Source organism: Phalangium opilio, unplaced genomic scaffold (assembly GCF_054372755.1).
Source record: "Phalangium opilio isolate 3A_F unplaced genomic scaffold, DU_Popi_V2 ptg000106l_1, whole genome shotgun sequence".
Classification (NCBI taxonomy): Eukaryota; Metazoa; Arthropoda; class Arachnida; order Opiliones; family Phalangiidae; genus Phalangium; species Phalangium opilio.
The window spans coordinates 3,467,402-3,488,679 of record NW_028324208.1 but is presented as its reverse complement, the minus strand read 5'-3'; the positions used below and the strand labels follow the sequence as shown (position 1 = coordinate 3,488,679).

The 21,278-nt window shown below is 40.1% G+C and overlaps 1 protein-coding gene and 1 pseudogene across 3 annotated transcripts; one reads left to right on the top strand and one right to left on the bottom strand.

Annotated features, from left to right (window-relative positions):
* Positions 1-1,434: 1,434 nt before the first annotated feature.
* Positions 1,435-2,318, bottom strand: LOC149624228 (uncharacterized; annotated as a pseudogene).
* Positions 2,319-17,390: 15,072 nt separating this feature from the next.
* Positions 17,391-19,345, top strand: LOC149624227 (uncharacterized). Of its 3 annotated transcripts, XR_016374629.1 has the most exons (4): positions 17,391-17,580; positions 17,670-17,782; positions 18,000-18,160; positions 19,222-19,345. XR_016374629.1 is itself a non-coding variant. In XM_089852187.1 (3 exons), exons 1-3 carry the CDS (start codon positions 17,438-17,440, stop codon positions 19,296-19,298), a joined length of 333 nt encoding a protein of 110 aa, XP_089708313.1. In that variant the 5' UTR covers positions 17,391-17,437; the 3' UTR covers positions 19,299-19,345. The 3 variants fall into 3 exon arrangements, 2 of the variants coding, with proteins under 2 accessions (XP_089708313.1, XP_089708312.1); XM_089852187.1 differs by lacking the exon at positions 18,000-18,160; XM_089852186.1 differs by lacking the exon at positions 19,222-19,345 and having other exon boundaries at positions 18,000-18,440.
* Positions 19,346-21,278: the final 1,933 nt, after the last annotated feature.

The window sequence follows — 21,278 nt, the reverse complement described above, 5'->3', positions numbered from 1 at the left end:
AGGTGCGAGTCTTGCTCCTAAAATGTACACGTAGTTTACGGTTAGTGAACCTTTGCATCATTTTAATACAGTAATGGCAGTGCTGCGTATGCAAACGTCATACTCTTCTCTCTTAGCTCAGTGTCATCCCCTTATTGGGCGCGTACAGTATCCCCTCTTACAAGAGCGAGCCCAGAAGGAGGGATACACAGTCTACGCCCCTCTCTATCGCCACTAGTAGTCAATTTTGTTACAACGAGATCAGTTTTTAATTTATTTAGCAGCAAAACTTTTCCTAAGACTTTATGTCGCTAACCAACTTCGAAATTAAAATGTATATGGCAACAAAGTTAAGTCTTCCTTAATCACCCCTAAGAAAAAATCAAGTTAATCGAAAAAAAAGACCACCAAGTAAAGTTCTTAGTCGCAAAAAGCGCCATCGACATTATAGGAAAAAATATTACGGCAATACCAAGTATCAGACAACGACCACATCTCTTTTCGACGCCAGACCGTTTGTGAGCCAAACAAAATGTAGAGAGGAAGGCTAGCAGTTCAGTTTCACTCGTAACTTGACTAACTCGGCTAATTTCAGAGGGCCTGACAACACTGCACTGCAGTTAAAGCTGAGAGAGGGGGAGGAAATATCTCTAGCCCTTTTAGTGGAAGCTATCTTTATTTAGAATAATAAAATAACATAAAAATTGCTTTAAATTAATCTAAATCGATTAAAACTTATTGTATGACCATTTCTGACTCCCTTTAATTATTAAAAATCATTTAGTAAAGTAAATTTTATTTGAACACCCGGGAGAGGGTCAGTGAGGCCTAATTTCAAGATGGATAAACTAGAATTTTGTTGGTGATAAGCGGGAATAGCCCCGAAATCCACGAGCAGCAAAATTCTTTGACGAAGAGAATGAAGCCTTTCAAAATCGCATTCACAGTCTCCCGTATTAACCCCTCCCCTCCGTAGTTCTGTACAACAAAAGAACTTCAAAATCTCGCTGCGGGGACCAGTTTTACCTTTTCCCGTTGTTCCGCCAGTCTTTATACCAGCATAGAAGGAAAACTTCTACATAGTATGAGAAGTTCAGAGTTTAGCCTATACCCAGATAGGGTGCCCTCTAGGAATTAAGTATTGAAGCTGTCTAAATTTGAAGTTTTTCTGGTTCAGCTCTTTTATTAGTGGACGGATTTAATTGAAAATTATTTTAATCGATACAGCTCAAAATTGTCTTTCGAATGACATATTGGACAAAACATTAGGCATTGAATTGTAAGAGTTGGACTCGAATAACTACATCCAAAACTTCACCGGCGGGAAAAATATTCTGACTAAAAATATTGAGTTAAAATTAATGAAAAATATTTTAAACGTTAGGAGAAGATTTGAACTATAAGTCAGTAAAGGTTTATCCGTATAAGGCTATTATTTTGGGGACTGGACTCGAACTAAAACAGGCTATTTTGATAAGTCTTCTGTTGTCTTCCCCCCTTAAATCGCTGAATTGCTCTTTTGACATGAACCCTGGCTTTAGCAATTTCTACATTCTTGTAGCTTCTTTTGCTGAAAGTTGTTTTTTATTTTTTAGAAAGGGTGGTCTAATTAGATCAATGCCTTTATCCGCGCACTCTTCTTCTATGTAAAAACCTTTATCTACCATTACTGTGTCAACATATGGGGTGAGTTTGTCGAGAACTCTACTCTCCATAGTTATACGTTTATCGGAGGCTCTTCCACCATAGGGTTTGCTAACGTAAGTTATTAGTCCAGCTGGGGACACACCAACTAGAAGTTTTATGGTATGTGTTCCCTTGTAATGAGAGTAGGTCAAAATTCTACATTTTAGACACCTTGGCCTCTCTATTGGTGTTTCAGTACAATCAAGCACAATAACAACATTTTTGAACTTTTGAAAACATTGAGGCATGTTTTCTACTATTTCTTCTTCAGCTGGGAAAACAATTGCAGTTTGCAAAACGTCGGCTAAGACTTAAACTGCCTTACGAAAATATCTGCGACAGCTAGTTTCAGAAATTCTGAGCATTGTTGACAAAACAACGTCCGAAATATTGAGTTTTATCTTCATTAGAACGAGCAGCACAATACCCTCCACTGGTATTAATGTTTGAAAATTTAATATCAATTTTGCTGATTTCACAATTGCAAAAAATGTTTCAAAAGTAGCCACTTCGGATAGACGATTAATATCTTTATCATTTTTTATGGAATTTAAAATACTGTAGCTTTCCAGTGTGTAAGTGTTAACTTGAACCGTTGCATCTTTCTTTTCCGGAATACGATTCGATTCCAGAACCTCCGTTTCTTCTAACATTTCTTCGTGGGTTTCTAAGAGAAATGTTTCTTCTTTATGCTCTGTTATATCATCAGTTCCAGCTTTTGCTGTTATATTCCTTGCTTCAACTCTCTTGGCTCTTTCTGCCCTTCTTTTCAAATGATTCTCTGTAAATGGTTTTGGTGGGATGTTGTGGGTAAATTTTGAGATGGAACAACTCCGAGTTTCAATCTACATGTCTTAGCTGGGACATCTAATATAAACAAGTTATAAATTAAGTATCTGCTAGGCTTAGTTAATATAAAAGGAAAACTATAAATACCTGGCAAGAAATAATCATTGCGATTAAAATGCAGGCTGCAAACAATCTTTGAATTGGAAATTGGCTTTCCAATTCTCAAAATGTTCTTCCAACAGTTTCTAAGTTTCGGGTTTTTGGGGAACAAATGCAAACTTAACCCAGGAATGCACTTATTAAGCGACGAATTACATTGAGGTACGCAGCAAAATTTCTAACTTATTTTCGGCATAATTAACTCAAATGGTTTAATTATTTTCAACAGTTCTACTATCATTAACAACTAACAATCTTTATAGTCCAAGGCCCAAAATCAACAACCCCCTTTTCGACAGTTCCCCTCACTACCGCGTGGTGGCGGGTCATGTAGTGGCGATTGCGAATAAGTTAGCAAAAGTAAAAATCTTGATGGCAGCTACATCCTCTGTTCAAGTTCAGATTGAGGGGGTGGAATGGGGTTTGAAATTCCGAACCCCAGCCTGAGATTCATTCTCAATTAATATTCACTAATCACCCATGCTCTCATTATCAAAAATATATCATGAACTAAAGAAGATTTCGATTTAAATTTCAGTGAAATCCGCAGTTTATGATAATGGCGAACTGGTCACTTCACAATTAAGTACATAATTTAAAATTTTAAGTAAAACAAAAACAGTTCATTAAAGATATTTGAATATAGACCAAGTTGACGACGTTGATGGACAAAAAGAAGCGCGACACAAAACAAGACACGTTGATAGACAAGAAAAATTGACCTATGGCGGACAACAGAAAACCGATTGCGGTGGAGAAGAAAAGGAAGGATATACCGGAGAAGAAAAGGAAGGACCTACCGGAGAAGAAAAGGAAGGACCTACCGGAGAAGAAAAGGAAGGACCTGCCGGAGAAGAAAAGGAAGGACCTGCCGGAGAAGAAAAGGAAGGACCTGGCGGAGAAGAAAAGGAAGGACCTGCCGGGAAAGAAAAGGAAGGACCTGCCGGGAAAGAAAAGGTAGGACCTGCCGGGAAAGAAAAGGTAGGACCTGCCGGGAAAGAAAAGGAAGGACCTGCCGGGAAAGAAAAGGAAGGCCCTGCCGGGAAAGAAATGGAAGGCCCTGCCGGGGAAGAAAAGGATGGCCCTGCCGGGGAAGAAAAGGAAGGCCCTGCCGGGGAAGAAAAGGAAGGCCCTGCTGGGGAAGAAAAGGAAGGCCCTGCCGGGGAAGAAAAGGAAGACCCTGCCGGGGAAGAAAAGGAAGGACCTGCCGGGGAAGAAAAGGAAGGACCTGCCGGGGAAGAAAAGGAAGGACCTGCCGGAAAAGAAAAGGAAGGCCCTGCCGGGGAAGAAAAAAGCGGACGTGCCGGAAAAGAAAAAAGCGGACGTGCCGGGGAAGGAAAAAGCGGACGTGCCGGGGTAGGAAAAAGCGGACGTGCCGGGGTAGGAAAAAGCGGACGTGCCGGGGAAGGAAAAAGCGGACGTGCCGGGGAAGGAAAAGAAGGCCGTGCCGGACAGGAAAAAAACCGCGTTGGAGAACCAAAACCAGCCAGTTACGACGAACAACAACGAGAGGAAACGAAGGGCGTAGAACAAATACAAGATACTAACGAACCAATGGAAGAAAATGACATGGACGAAGAATATTGCTTGAAGGGAGGAACCCATAAAGAAAAAATGAAAATAAAAAATAGGAAGAGAAGAAAAAGTGAAGCACGAATAAGCGACGCAGAGTTGAGCCAAAAATTGAAAAAACTTTATCACAAAGGAAACTATTAAAGAGAAAAGATAAAAAGGCCAAAAATTTATCATTTAATTTCATTTTGTTTACTTTTTAAGAAAACAGGATGAAAAGTGTTTTTGTAAAAGAAAGTAAATAAATGTTTCTTTTCTTATTTTCATTCCCTTTCATGAAATTGCAATATGAATATCATTTAGCGATTTAAAAAGAATAAGGCGTCTGCGAACTTGAAGCCCAGCATTAAACCAATTGTCACGAGCTCCAGGTTGTTGTGCAATAGCGTCATCATTACCACTATTCACCAGGTCAACTATTTCTAACTGCAGCCTTCCTTCCGCATACTCCTCGGGGATGTTATTTTTAATACACATGTTGTGGAGGACGCAACAGGCATAGATAATTTTTCCAGCTCTTTTTGAAGAATGATGTAAAACGCGGTCTTTCAACAAACACCGGAACCTCTCCTTTAAAACTCCGTTGCACCTCTCAACACATTTGCGAGCTTCTTTGTGATTGTCGTTGAATATTACTTCCGCATCGTTGGCTGGTTGTGAGATGGGGACCATTAGCCAAGGCTGGAGAGGATACCCAGCATCACCTGAAAATCAAAGTGTTATGCATTCTCTAAAAAGCAAGAATTTGCTCTTGACAGCAAAATCCGCTTTTCAGCTTTATGCAAATTGTCTTATATTAAATTAGAAATATATTTTAATTTCAAGAAGCCAAGAGTTTTGGAATCCTTCCTCTTGATGTTTGGCTTCTAAAAATTCAAGAGCCTGGAAGGACTTCCAAATGAAAGAATCGTGAGACGATCCAGGGTATTTTGCATTGACGTTTAAAATAGTAAGATCCAAATTAAAAATCTAAAATTTTCCAAAATTTACTTCATATTGTAAATAGTCTGAGGTAGATGATAAAATCCCTCCTACGGAATGGAAGGTAATAAACGCAATATTTGTGCATCTCAGTCACATTGCACCTGGACCTCTTATCAATCAACCTCCTAGATAAAACCACTTTAGAGACTAGGGAACATGATCTATGTTTTAGGTACAGAGAGAGATTTTTGCCATTACAGTTCTTTGGTGCTTTTTCGAAAGCCAGTTTTAGTACACAACTATGGGAAGCTATATACTTCCAAAGAAGGGTTTTTCCTCATCCACTTCTAATATAAACCTATTATTAAACCTATCAACCACTCACAAGCTGGACGTTGAGAGAGTAATATCCGTTCCTGTTGAAAAAATTTACCGGGTCAAGGGGCTCATCTTTACTTGTAGGGGTAACAATTGCTACATGAGTGCCATCTAATGCACCGATGACACCCGGAAAATAGAGAGTGTAGCTGCCAGTATACGGACAAGATGTCCGTATAAAGGCGGCATATATGGAGCCCTAGGCGTTTACCCCCACCCCATTTGTTGCCCGCCTTTTCTATCTATGTCTTTCCTCTAGGTTGTGCCGTGCTTGAGGGGTGGGGGGGGCATAACCATTGTCATGCCCCCTTGTTGTGGCGGGGGATCTGGTTGATTATTACTATTTGCCAAGTGTGTATCATGCCTGAGAGGGTGGGGGGTTGGGAGGAATTGACAACGTCACGTGTCACGTGATGTTGTTGGCGGTAAATTTGAATTTATTTTTAGTGTATTGGTATGACGTCATGTGACTTGGTGAAGGCATTCATCGTCGATAGTGTTATTATTTTGGTGCATCTTTAGGCTATTGTATACATTTAGGGTATGATTTATTGGTAATTCTATAGGTTCAGTAGGCTCTTTCTACACCCACCCTTCTAGTAATGTTGTTCTTTGAATGATTTTGAGGTCTCTCCATGTATGTTTATGTTTCCCTTATATTAATCGTATATTACAAGAACTAGTTTTAATTGAGATATGGTTTACGTTGAAAAAGGGTACAAATTATGCTACGACGAAGTTCTAGGTGTTCTCCTGTTTTGTGTATTAGTTAGTAGACGAGTGTCTGGGTTAAAATAATAGTACATTTTAATACCATAAACGTGGTATTACGGCAGTTTTTGCACAGTTGGGTAGTTGATTAGAAGTTAAAATGAAGAAATACTAATAAAACATGAGAAATAAAATTTGATCCACATTAGTTTTAATACGAATTTGGAGAATAAGTACAATTACTGGAGTTAAAATGCGAAATATTACTATAAAAACATTTGAAAATACTGGTTACATAGAATACATGGCGAATAAGCACAATATTAGTTATTAAATTAAAAATCGTCATAGGATTGACTGAAAAATATATATTTTCATACGAGCTAAAATATTGATATACAGTTAAATTGCGCAATCGTTACTAAAAAACATCATTAGAAAATACGAATTACAATGGTTTCGATAACAAAGAAATTCACTAAAACGCAAAATTAATACAACTTCAAAAAATCGTAGAACAAGATGATTAAGCACATATATACCATCATAGAAAATAGAACAATATTACTGCATGCGAGATTATTAAGTACATATATGCCCTTGTACTTTCATAGAAAATATAGCAATACTACTTTTAATAGGATTTAAAGGCTACAATGGTTATTATACGATTTTAGTACAAATATTAGGCTAGTTATTAAACTAAAAGGTTCACAGGATTGACGAAAAAATATATTTTTTCTGACGCGCTATACACGCTAAAATACTGATATACGATTACTGATAAAAATATCGAAATATTACTAAAAACATTACTATAATTATCATTATTAACGGTGGGGAGGGAAATTCCGTAAAAGTAGATGGTGAAAACGGGGCTGAGAAACCCAAGAGACATCGGAGTCGTCTCTTGCAGTTGATTGAAGTCCGTCAAAAGAAATTTCCGGGTCATTTATCCCTCTAACGTTTCTCTACGAGTTCCTTGACGAGTCTCCAAAAACCTTAGTGTTCTGAATTAAAAAATTTAATTAATCATTTAGCATGAAAACAAGTAGTCTTGCTTAGTGTAGACACGCATTCATAGACAAGGCTTAGATTATTATTAATGTTTGAAAGCAATTGAAACGTTTGCTTGTAAAAAAGGAATACACGTTTTTTGAAATATACTCTTGTTATAATTAGTAATCAATTTAGGAATTATGTTTGTCCATCTCGAGGATGCCGAATTCCGCACAATTTTCGAGAATCATAGACCAATTCCGCACATTTTTTACATTGAAATTTTAGTTCGCCTTTTTCTACCATAACCAATTTTCGCACAATTTGAAAATAAAACATATTTTCTTGTTCATTAGGTTTGGTTCGGTTAGGGTTAGGCTTAGGCTTAGATCGGTTCGGTTGGGGTTAGGTTAGATAAGGTTCGGTTAGGTTAGATTATGTTATAATAGAGGCATGCTATTAAATTTGTGATTTGACTATTGCAATATCACTATCGATATAGAAAATTGTATTGATAGACGAAAGTATTAAACCAAGTGTGTTTTTGTTAAAAAATAGAAGTAAAAGAAGCATCTTATAATTCCGTTTGTAAAATCTGCATTAAAAATAAATCTATCGATAAAAGCAACGATAATTTTATAATGAAAAAAACTCGCATTTCGGCTATTTTCGGTCCAATGGGCCAGCAGCATAAGTTTAAGGTTTTTAAAATCTTATTATGCCGCTAACACTCTTTCAAAGCAAATCACTGATTTCCGTAATTCGGTCTTCTGTTTCTAATTAATGATGCTATAAAAGTGTTTCTCGTAATAAAAGCATTCTATGGTTTGATATAATTGAGGTCAAATGCTCCCTCGTTCAATAAATATGGCTTAATTCACTCCAATCGTTTTGACAAGATTTATTATTGTTATAAATATAAGCAAAACATTTTCTTTGAATTTATTAAGGTGTAAGTTATATCCGGAGCAAGCTAAGCGAGGTCCGCGATTTTTGGACTCTGGTCAAATCCTAGATAACACATTTTCCGGTCACTCGGAAACTGTTATCTAGACTTTAAATTTCATAGCAAAATATTTTTCACTGATATTTCCCCGACCTTTTTTATCAATTTTCAATTTCCATGACTTTTTTAGGGCGTGTACGAACGCTTGTACTGTACAAACTAATATACTGTATGTTTAAGCTCAGATTAATCAGAAGCTTCATTCGTTCTACGTCGTTTGGCAGCGTCACCATTATGACAAGCTTCTTTGTGAGATTTATTAAAGTCATAGTTAAAAACTGCTTTATACAACACAAACATTGTACTTAATATTGGTAACTATTCCCTCTTTTAGTATTGACTGATCTGTCTTGGCTGCTGCTCGATTATGATTTAGATTATTTATTACGCGGGCATTGAGTAACAGAAACATTGATATTATTGAAGAAAACAAGTTATAAAAAGCTAAAATCAAAAAACAGAGTGTTCAGTTCTGATATAAGTCGTGAGATTCACGGGTGCGACGTTGCCTTTCTGTCTGAAAAATGTTTATAAAAAACCTATTCCCCCCCCCCAGTTTAGTGCAGTAGACAACTTTCCTATGGGGAAAACGGCCTAAATGCGCCTACACCCGCACGGGCATGAAGTAGGAACCTTGCACTCGACTTAAAAAAAGCCAGAGAGAATTCAGCAAAATGAAAATTCAAAAATCTTTTTAAAACAGTTTCTTTACAAATTACAAAAACCACTGCCCAACAAACCAGAAAATCCAAATCTTCATTTTACCAAGTGAGCGTCAATTTGCCAACTCAACAAAATTTTAGGGGGGAGCCCCTTCATAGGTGCTGACTGCTTCTTGTCTGCAGGAGGTGATTTGAGCCGAACGCCCACTTCCCTTACAAAAATCTTCTTTAGAACTCTTTAGAAAATTCCTTGGGAAATTTCTTTAGAAATCCTTAAGGGGTTCTTTGGGAAATTGGGGAATATTGCCTCTTTTTCTTTGGAAAATGCTTTGAAAATATATTTGGAATTTTCTTGGGAAATATCTTTGGAATTTTCTCGGGAAATAACTTTGGAATTTTCTCGGGAAATAACTTTGGAATTTTCTCGGGAAATAACTTGGGAATATTCTCGGGAAATAACTTTGGAATTTTCTTGGGAAATAACTTTGGAATTTTCTTGGGAAATAACTTTGGAATTTTCTTAGGAAATAACTTTGGAATTTTCTTGGGAAATATCATTGGAATTTTCTTGGGAAATATTTTTGGAATTTTTTCGGATATATGTTAAACCAAAATAAACCTCTCCGAGCCAAGACGAATTTACTTTCTAAACACAGTTCCACCAGCCAATGAGAAAAACCGGAAACACAAGGTTCAAATTGGCGAGATATTGCCAAGGTCATTTGTAAAGGTTTAAGCGTTTAACAATTTCCTGTGTATCCTCAATAACTCTAATGAGGACCTAATATCTATCTCTTAAGTGTGTATTTAACTTTCGGCTCAATCTGAACCGTTAACACCTCCTATAAGAGGACACGGAACAAGGTCAATTCTGATTTAAATCTAGGGTACCTTATTCCAATCGATTCAGCACTTACGGGGAGATGAAGTATTAACATCCATTTTGTCTAATAAAGTTAAGAGTTGCGTTTACACAATATATAAATGTAGTAAAGCTGAATTAAAAAAAAACCAAATTTGAAATGTAATATCAAAAGATGTTCTTGGAATATTGAGATGAAACAGAGCTTTATAGCTACACAACTACTTAATCAATCGTAATGCTGAAAAATATTTAAACTATTTCCATTTAATATTCTGCAAAAAAATGTTATCGTTTTGTAAGAGATCTTTTCATCCTACTCGCTTTATATTAACTTTGATATTCGTGTAGTGTTTCGTTTCAGATGCAATCTTCATTACTCGTTCTATATAAAATCTCACTTGTGTTATTACATAGAAAAAAGTTTATCTTAAATAATTAATTAAATATAACTGATATTAATTATTTTAATCGTCAGTATTTTACGTTAATTATAGTTAAGTCGGTTTAAGAAACTTAATTCTTAAAATAATTTTAAACATAGCTATATTTAACGTTATACTTCTAGGGAACACCTATATCAGAACTTTTGTAAATTTAGGGTATATAAGGCGATTGATTCACTATAATGGATAAGAAAATGCGCAATTGCGTGAACCTTTGGTGGAAGCCCTGCCATTGGGAGGCTAGACGTTTCTCGTAACCCTAGCCGCTCGCCGCGTACATCGTAAGCCTAACGACGATGATGGAGTAGAAGCCAATGTTACAGATTGGTGTCTATGTGGTATAGACGAAAGACTAGTAGGTGGTGGTGTTAGAAGCCAATGTTGCGGATTGGTGTCTATGTGGTACAGACGGAAGACCAGGAGATGGTGGTGGCTAGAAGCCAGTAAGGATAGATTGGTGTGTATGTGGGATACACGGAAGACTAGCGCATGGTGTTGTTGTTGGAAGCCAATAAATACTGAGGGTGTTGAGAGAAATAATTGGCGGTTAGTCAGCAGATGAAGGCGTAACGACTAGCCAATGATTGGCGTTAAATAAGATAGATAAAGCTTTTCGGAATTTCTGTGTACTGCGAACGCGGTCCGGAAATTGCGAACACGTTTGCTCCGATTTGCCAACTGCGAACGCGGTGACAGACAGACAGACAGACAGACACACACACACACAGACACGGCCAGTGTATTACCTCTCCGTGACGTCATCGTCACTCGGAGAGGTAAAAATGTTGCATTACATGTGAGTAACATCAAAAATATATAAAATAAAAAGATTCCCTTTAAAATAACACACTTTTTTCGCTAGCCATGATATGTTTCACGAATTTGACGAATTATCTACTCCAAAAGAATATTTTTGAAGTGGGGTTAGCAACAATACCTCTTTCCCTTTTAATATTTGAAGTAGTTTGACAATGTAAATTGTCAGTCTCGTGAAATGCTCCATGTTATTTATTATAGCATACAATAATAAATATGAAATAGCGTTTGAGACTGTTTCAATGTAAAAGTGAGATTATCCTAAAGTGATAATATCTCCATATTCTATGAATTAAATAATGAATTTACGATACCATAAAAATGTGCAATACCGCGCATTTAGCTTTTGTACTAACAGAAGAATCAGCTTTAAGCCAAGGTGCAAATTAAGCTTTCGATTCCCGTTCTTTTGGGAACTTTCGTACCCTATTTACATACTTACATACAGTGGTGGCGCCAGCATATAATTAGGTGTGGGCAATTATGCGCCCCCTAATTATTGTTAAAAAAAATAAAGTACTCTATTTTTAAATTGTTTTATTCGAAAAATGAAAGTCGTCTATTGGAAGACTTACCAAACTCATCAATAATGGTTACCGTATCTTCTATCAACTTATTGATAAAATCTCGGCTGTTTGATAGAGTAGTTATATTTGAAAGCCTTGACTGTTTCATGGTTGTGCGAAACCTCTCCGAGTGACGTATGTCATGGAGAGGTTCTAATTTCGACGTGTCTGTGTGTCTGTGTATCTGTGTGTCTGTCTGTCCGTTGTTACACCCACTTGACCGCGTTCGCAGTTTGCAAATCGGAGAAAACGTGTATTCAATTTCCAGACCGCATTTACAGTCCCGGAAATTGTATTCGACTTACAGGCTATTACTCCATTGCCTGTTTAACAACTCTGTTCATTTGTCCACCACAAATGGACACTAGTCTGAACTTATTGGCTTCTAAACACCACCATCTTCTAGTCTTTCGCCCATTCCACATGGACACCAGTCTGTACTTACTGGCTTCTAAATACCACCACCTTCTCGACTTTGTCCATTCCACATGGACACCAGTCTGTACTTGCTGGCTTCTAAACACCACCATCTTCTATTCTTTGTCCATCCCACATGGACACCAGTCTGCACACCTGGCTTCTAACACCACCATCATCCTCAAGGTTAAGACGCGGCGATCGGCTAGGGTTACGAGAAACGTCTAGCCTTCCATTGACGGGGTCTTCCGCCAAGGTTTACGCAATTGCGATGTTCTTATCCATAGCTGCGATTCGAAACCCTTATATACTACCTATTTGAGTAAGGCGACGCAACGGGCGTATGCTTCATTTCAAACGCCAATATTAGTCAGGTCTCTCAAGAATGTTTAATTGTTCTTTATCAAAACGATGTAACGCTCAATAAGGCAAAAAACTGACGAAGAAAATATTTAATATTAATTATATTTATTTTAATATTTAAGATAATCTTGTTTCTCAACTCAAAATTAATACGGAAAAAGTTAAAAAGCAGCTTATGTTTTTGTCTGTGTGTGTCCGTCCATTGTTACACTAGTGCGTTGCGTTAGCAGTTAGCCTTGTTTTGATGTGTAAAGAAATCCGGCAGAACCTTAATATTCCCTTTTTCCATAATATAAAGTGAATATGTGGAAGTATTTTTCGTAATTATGATGCATTTAGTACTTTTGTAGCTTTAAAGCTCTGTTTCATTTTGATATTCCAAAGATTTTTTTAATATTGTTATTTGAAATGGCTGTTTATATATTACTTAAGCTATACTACATCTGTATATAGAATAATCCTCGGTTTAGTGATTTCATGAAGAAAGCTAAGATCTAGCCCCCGGCGGGTATATCTAGTATTACCCGCAATAGGCTTAGTGAAACATAGAGTAAATAATTGAAGTAAACTTTGGGTTTTGATTTTCGTGTCTGAAATGAAGAGACATCAATGGTTCAGAGTGAGCCGAAAGTTAAATACACTCTTAAATAATCAGGTTAAGATTTTATAATAGAAGAAAAGATCATGGTGGCAATTAGATTAGTAGGGCTAAGCTACAGAATTTTTATTCTCTTTATGATGCGCATTGACTCTCAGTGCGTCTAGCTACAATTTAGCTTTGGTATTATTTAACGTTAACACTCGTGTTGGCAAACTAAGAATATTGTTGAGGTGAGACGAGACGATAGTGTTTACAGTGCAAACCAGTTGTGAATGTAGCTATCAGAATATACGGTAAACTGCTGAAGCGTATACTTCATTTCCTGTTCTTTTCCCTATTGACTGATTTCCATGTATCCAAGATTTATCCTTATTGGATGTAAAATGTCGTCTGCTTTACTGTATATTCGCTATGCTTGGAATACTGCTTCAATATTTCGTAAATGTTTACTTCAAATAAGAGAAATAATTTCATATCTAGGGAAATAACTTTGTAGTAGTAGACCTCTTGACTCGGAGAGGTAATATTTTGGTTTTCCCAACTTGTCATAGAACAAAAACTTCTTTCGCTGCTGGCACTACTCATCGGAATACAAAGCATTAGTTCGAGATCCGGAAAGCAAAAGTCTCCCATTGATAGAGGACGTTGATAGCAATTTATGATAAATTCATCTTAAGGATTCGGTGCCATTGACAACAAATTTTTGGCAACTCGTATCTGACCAGTTAAGTCATTGACCGGAATATTGAGTCAACTAAATATTTCTACAAAACCATTTTCCACGTTCACATCTAAAACAAATAGCTCTTGTAATCGGACTAAAAACCTTTGTTTCTCTTCTGAAAAGAACATATATAGCTTCAAAAACATTTGACCTAATCTTTAGAGTTAAACTCATTGGTTTAGCGTGTTCGTCAACAGAGTCTCTATTTCCCGTACTACTTCATACTATATAACTTCTAAATTTTTTATGGTTCTCTGCGCCTTTTACTCTTATCTTTGTCACATAAGTTGTGGTATATGGACCAGGAACTGTGAGGTCAATTTTATTGGTCAAGATAACAGCATTCTTCAAAAATCTTTCGAACGTTTCATCATTTCTCTATAATTCTGAACTGTTGATTGTAGCGGTGCAAATTTGTACAGCCGGAGTTAAGAAAGAGGAAAGGTTAGAACTTTAATTTTCGCGGGCTTTTTGAGTGAAGGAAGCAAGATAATTTTCGTGCACTTCGTACGCGTGATACATCAGATTTTGCTGGATGGTAAGGTTCGGATTCGTAAAATAGAGGGGACGGTTTGCGGTCACAGTGCTTTCTGATTAGGTGATACAGGATTTTGTTTCAGATATATTATTTGATGCGTATGGTTTTTAAAAATTATACTTTTGTGGGGTGCACAATTTTGTTTCATTGATGTTATTTGAAATGTGACGTTATTATAAATTAAGGGGGTACACGATTGTGTTTCAGAAATGTTTTTAGTCGTACGATTTATTTTAATAATACCTTAGGGAGGTCAACTATATGGGGAGCCACGTGAGCCGTGTAAAATTAGTATTAAGGCCCAGCCGTTGGGCCATGTTGTTTATTAGCACGAAGAGAACTCAAGAGACTTCCGCAACTTTTCGATCAATGTTTGATGACACCTAAGACTAATCACCTATTTTTATATCGCGCTCTTACAAAACGCACGACGTTGGAATCAACCCTTTAGACGATAGTTATCACTTCATATACAGTATAACTCGCTTAAAAAGTTACAGAATTACTAACAATTCTGCTTACAGCATCTAGCTACGTGACAGGACTATATAAAATAAACCTGATCGCCTAAATGTGTGTGCGCTACTTTTTGTTATTATCAATCAAATATTTTCTTTTTTTGCAAAATATCACTAAATTGAATAAGTTTTAACTTTTACCCTAAAATATTACGTTTTCCACAATATTGCTCTTTTCTTTCTTTCTACCCTGAAAATAGGCGGTTTTTAGCCACATCGTAGTATACGATGAGGCTCTTAGTTTGACCCGAGCCGTATTAGTAATAGTAGTAGTAGTAGTAGTAGTACCAGTAGTAGTCGTGGCCGGAATTTTCGCTTTCGTTATCGTCAGATTTTAGCTTAAAAGGAACTTTATATAACCACAACCCACCCATAGGGGTAACTGGGCACGGTTAGAGATTTAATTTTAATTAAAATTTTTTCAGATCCCAGCCGGGAATTGAACCCGGGCCTCTCACGCAGTAAACAGAAATTCTACCACTGAGCTATAGAGACTTGATAGAAACTCCGAGTTTTTTACTATATATTTTTATCTCTAAAATGTCGGGGTGATGTGGGGTGGGGTACCTCTTAATCTGTGGGGTCGGATACTTATGAATTTGTATGTTTGGGGTTTTTAGCCTTATCGTATCTTTGGGGTCGTATACTCCACCAGACTTCATTAATTAAAAAGGAAAGTGGCGAATTTAATTCTTAAATGAACTTGTATCTTTGGGGTCGGATACTTTTGAATTTGTATCTTTGGGGTCGGATACTTTTGAATTTGTATCTTTGGGGTCGAATACTTTTGAATTTGTATCTTTGGGGTCGGATACTTTTGAATTTGTATCTTTGGGGTCGGATACTTTTGAATTTGTATCTTTGGGGTCATATACTTCTGAATTTGTATCTTTGGGGTCGGATACTTCGGAACTTGTATCTTTGGGGTCGGATACTTCTGAACTTGTATCTTTGGGGTCGGATACTTCGGAATTTGTATCTTTGGGGTCGGATACTTCTGAATTTGTATCTTTGGGGTCGGATACTTCTGAATTTGTATCTTTGGGGTCGGATATTTCTGAATCTGTATCTTTGGGGTCGGATACTTCTGAATTTGTATCTTTGGGGTCGGATACTTCTGAATTTGTATCTTGGGGGTCGGATACTTCTGAACTTGTATCTTTGGGGTTGGATATTTCTGAATTTGTATCTTTGGGGTCGGATACTTCTGAATTTGTATCTTTCTTCTCGTTCGGTAGCTTTGGCGGTTAATTCAAATGTGTCTCAAGAGTCGAGGATGGGGGCGTGGGGGAAGGGTACCTCTCTATCTATGGGGTCGGATACTTTTGAAAATTTATCTGTGGGGTCGGACACTTCTGATTTTTTTTCTTTTAGGTTTTTAGCCACATCGTAAGATGTGAGCTATTAGTTTCACTGGGGATGGAAGTGGGAGTTGCCGTTGGCGTTGTGGTGGCCGTGGGTGTGTTCGTCCTCCCTCTTAATACATTATAGTTAATAATAAAAAAAACTTTAATGATTCAAATAAAAAATATTAGATTTGCATTTAATTGAACAACATAAAATTAATTATGTAATAGAAAAATTTAAACATTGTAGTTTTATTTTTAATATTGTAGTTCAACTTGGTTTAAATAGATGTCGCTGTGTAAGTTGCCCTGACACTATCTCCCCGTGTCACCATAATGAGCGTGCCATAGGGGGAACACGGCTTTCAGTAATGAAGGCCAGTGAACTCCCGAAGCCGTTCAAGGTGTCCTTCCGGACCAAGGACCGTCGCACCACCGATCCGGCGGCTCTTCTCCGGCGATTGAAGGCCTACAACGGTAGGTTTTTGACCGACTGTTGGCGGTGCCTGAAGTCGTTCGATGAGAAGAGCACCAGACGCTGGATCTTCTTAATTGATGGCTCCTCCATGGAGGCCATCAAGGAGGCCGGCTTCGAGGGTCTTACTGGCGTGGATGTCGGGACTTTTAAAGTCCTGAATGCGCCTAAGGACCCTCTCCAGAATGCCCTTGAGGCTTCGGAAGAAGAAGGCAACACTGCAGCCAGCGTGAGTGGGGAGCTGGCAGCAAATATTGCTGGTATTAATTTAGAGCCATCCCTTCCAGATAGCTCAGATATAGACCTCGGGACAGAGTCCGACTTTTTGAAGGACTCTGATACCGAGAGGACCCACGCTCCTGTCACTAGGATGGAGTTAGGGGCCGAGGGTGCTGCTGGTGGAGGCGTGGGAGATACCGGTCTTGGATCGGGACTCCGCGCTACCGCCTAGCAGTAGCCAGGGTCGCCTCTTTTCCTGTGATATGAGCATCAAGGTGATCCAGATCAACCTGCATCACTGCAAGGCAGCCTCGGCAGTTTTATGCCGGAGGTTTGCCCTAGAGGGCCTGGATGTGGCCCTCATTCAGGAACCTTGGATTCATAATGGTAAAATCCTTGGTTTAAAGAATGCAGGTAATATCTCTTATGACTTTACCTCACCCAACCCCAGGGCGTGTGTTCTGACCAGGAAGGGTCTTGATATCCTTCCGCTTCCGAACTACCTCACTAGGGATACTGCTGTGATTAAGGTAATGCCCTCCTCTTTTGGAGAGGCAACTGGCCTTACCATGGCGTCCGCTTACTTTCCCCATGATGCCACGGGTTCCCCTTTACCACAGGAGGTTGTCGCTCTTGTCGACCGCTGTGAGAGGCAGGGGGACAGGCTCATTTTGGGCTGTGATGCCAATGCCCACCATGTCACGTGGGGCAGCAGTGACTGCAACAGACGTGGTGATGAACTGCTTGAATATCTGGTCGGTACGAACCTGCATATTCTCAACAGGCACAATGAGCCAACCTTCGTTACTTCTAACAGAAAGGAGGTCATTGATGTCACCCTGGCCACAGACAATATCAGTCTGTCGGTTTCCAACTGGCATGTGTCTAATGAACCGTCTCTTTCGGACCATAGGCACATCTGCTTCTCGGTTGCGGTCAAGTCAACTTCGGTTAAGACGGAACTGCGTAACCCCCGTCGGACCGACTGGTCCGGCTACAGGGAGGAACTTCGCCTCCTTCTCAGAGGTAATGCTCCAAAGCTTTCCTCGGTGCTGGAATTTGATTCGGCAGTTGATCTCATGCAACAAGCCATTATCGATTCCTACCACCACAACTGCCCAGCGAAGCTTGCCAGCCGGCCAAGGCTCGTTCCTTGGTGGAATACGGAACTTGGCAAGCTTCGCAAGCTCACTCGGAAACTCTTTAATAGGGCTAAGAGGACTGGGGACTGGATTATTTATAGACAGACCCTCAATAAGTATAATAAAGCCATCCGGGAGGCCAAGAGGAACTCCTGGAGGGACTTTTGCGGTAGCATCTCTGATGCCCCCGCTACTGCCAAAATCATGAAGATCCTGGCTCATGATAACACTCACCAGCTCAGCACCATCAAGGTGGCAGATGGTGAGTTTACCAAGTCAGGGACTGATACCCTTAAGCATATGCTTAAGGTACACTTCCCGGACTCCAAGGCCTTTGACCTCACAGGCACCGGCGCTCCCCCCGTGCACTTTCGGAGAGCGCACAGGGCGGACTGGGGCATCGCCAATAAGGTAGTTACATACTCTAGACTTCAGTGGGCTGTAAACTCGTTTCAGCCCTACAAGTCCCCTGGCCCAGATGGCGTCTTTCCCGCCCTCCTCCAGGAAGGCATAGACGCCATTGACCCCTATCTGTGCAGGATATTTAGAGCCTGCATTGCTCTGGCGCATATTCCAGATGTCTGGAAGCGCTCGAAGGTTATCTTTATTCCCAAACCTGGGAAGACGAGCTATCTTGAGGCTAAGGCATTTAGACCTATCTGTCTTACCTCTTTCTTCCTAAAGACTTTAGAGAAATTGGTGGACAGGTATCTGCGGGATGGTGTTCTTTCCCACACACCCCTGTCCACTTTTCAGTTTGCCTATCAGAAAGGCAAATCCACAGAGACGGCGCTTCATGGCATTTTGAACTGCCTTGACAGGGCCATTGAGTTCAAGGAGATGTCTTTGGCCATCTTCCTTGATATTGAGGGTGCCTTTGATAGGGTCTCTAGTGAAGTCATCCTTCGCGCTGCGGAGCGGTTTGGTATTGACGACACTTTGTGTCGTTGGATAAAATCCATGCTCACGTATCGCAGGGTGACGGCGTCTCTTCTCGGGGAAACCTTGGAGATCTCCACCGACCGTGGCTGTCCTCAGGGAGGGGTTCTTTCCCCTCTTCTTTGGTGCCTGGTGGTGGATGAGCTGCTGGGTCGACTCGGGGAGAGGGGTTGCCACTGTTTTGGCTATGCGGATGACATCGCAGTGATTGTTACAGGGAGGTTCCCTACAACTATCGCTGCACTGATGAAATCTGTCTTGCATGATGTTGAGGATTGGTGTAGGGGTGTTAACCTAACCGTCAATCCCAACAAGACTGTCCTTATACCGTTTACTCGGAAAAGGACCAATGAACTATTCAACGATATTTCCTTCTTTGGACAGGTTTTAAAGAAGTCCTCCGAGGTCAAATACCTTGGCGTGACTTTCGATGCCAAGCTTACTTGGAAGTCCCACCTTGATCTGAGTATCAAGAAGGCCAAAATTTTATTTTGGCGTTTAAGAAGTTCAGTCAGCAAGTCCTGGGGCTTAAGCCCTAGCGCTGTAAACTGGATTTATACTAGGATCATCAGGCCAGTGGTCTCCTATGGAGCTCTTGTCTGGTGGCCCAGGGTTCGCCTTAAGACAGCCCAAGATGAACTACGCAAGCTTCAAAGGCTGGCGTGCATCGGTATCACGGGGTCCATGAGGACAGCCCCCACAGCTTCTCTGGAAATCCATCTCAATATGCTTCCTCTCCACCTTTTTATTGAGGAGGAAGCTATTATGGGAGCCTGTAGGCTCAACAACCTCGGCTGGTGGAAGCCCAAGCATTGGGACTTCAGTCACACCAAGCTCTTCAGTGAGTACAGCAGTACTGAGCCATCACTCGTGATGGTCTCAGATAAGTCTGTTATATCATACCACTTCGACAAGCCCTTCAGCGTGCACTTTCCCAGTCGCGCTGATTGGGAGACGACCCCAGTCCTCGGGACTGGGGGGGAGTCCGTCTGGTTCACGGACGGCTCTAAGACGGACTCTGGAGTTGGTGCCGGGGTCTACTGCTTGACCAAGAAGTTTGGTTTTTACGAGAGCCTTGGCAACTATGCCAGCGTTTTCCAGGGGGAAATCATGGCCATTTGTTTATGCGCGGATTTCTGCAACAAGAAAAACTATCGCGGACGGACGATTCAGATCTATTCGGATAGTCAGGCCGCCCTCAAGGCGCTAAATCAGTGCCTTGTCGATTCCAGACTGGTGCTCAGTTGTCTGGATCTGCTGGGTTCTTTGGCTGCCCGCAACAAGGTTCAATTGCTGTGGGTGCCAGGGCACTGCGGATACCTGGGCAATGAGAGGGCTGATATGTATGCCAAAAGGGGGGCCGAGGCGAAGTTCTTCGGACCAGAGCCTGCGGTTCCCATCCCCCATGGCATCATTCGCCATAGGATTCACTGCCGGATGTCTGCACTTCAACTGCAGCTCTGGCTTGACATGGATGGACAGAGACAGGCCAAGGAGTTTGTCCCGGGTCCTTCTATCACTAGGGCAAAGGAACTGCTTGCCCTCACCAAAAACCAAATTAGGCTGGTCACCAGTCTCCTCACTGGACACTGCCGGCTGAATAGACACCTGCACTTATTGGGCATCGTTGATGACCCACTCTGTAGGTTCTGCCGGGAGGTAGAGGAAACCTCCTCCCATATCCTCTGTAGCTGCGACTACCTCGCGGCCATGAGGTTCGAGCATTTCGACATGCATACTATGGAACCTCACCAGTTCTCTACTGTCTCGGCCAATCGGATTCTCCGATTCATCGAGGCGACAGGACTCTTCGTAGTCTAACAAGCTCGGGGCGCACAATATACCCTTGGTATCGGTGCTCGGCACGGCGACGCGCCACTCCCTTCAACAATAACAATAACAATCTCCCCGATTTCAAAATTTCAAAGAAATCGAGGGGAATTTTTAAGAAGCAAAAGCAAGTAAATACCGACGTTATATATAGAATGGTGTTTATTATTAGAATTTACGTGCATTTTTCCTCAAATCTAGAAGAATTTTAAAAGAAAGTCCGAGCGGGCGAGAATTCTACAAGCGCGCTTTGGAAGTTTTTTAGTTTCTTCACAGCTACAAGGTATCGATGGGATGGGACTAATAGTTTTACCTGATTAGTAGTGGTAGTAGTAGTAGTATTAGTAATTTAGTAACGGGCGTTGGCGATATTTGATTCTCTTTGCCAAGCAGCCATTGAAAAATTATTCCCTCTGACCGGTATATTAATGGATATTTCACTAGAAGTATATTTATTGTAGTAGGGATAGCGAGAGTACGTAAACGATGTGGCTTAATTATGGGCTAGACCATCTTGTTATTCTCTACTGAATGAACAGGAGAACGAAATTAGGGTGAAATAGATAGTTCTCTAAAATAGGCGTCTATAGGGTATGTTCCATGGTTAAAGA

Coding starts and splice junctions, on each gene's coding strand:
- LOC149624227 (XM_089852186.1), top strand. CDS start 17,438: ATGCCAATGCCCACCATGTCACGTGGGGCAGCAGTGACTGCAACAGAC. Junction 17,581..17,669: donor TTACTTCTAACAGAAAGGAG/GTCATTGATGTC, acceptor TTCGGACCATAG/GCACATCTGCTTCTCGGTTG. Junction 17,783..17,999: donor ACTTCGCCTCCTTCTCAGAG/GTAATGCTCCAA, acceptor GATTATTTATAG/ACAGACCCTCAATAAGTATA.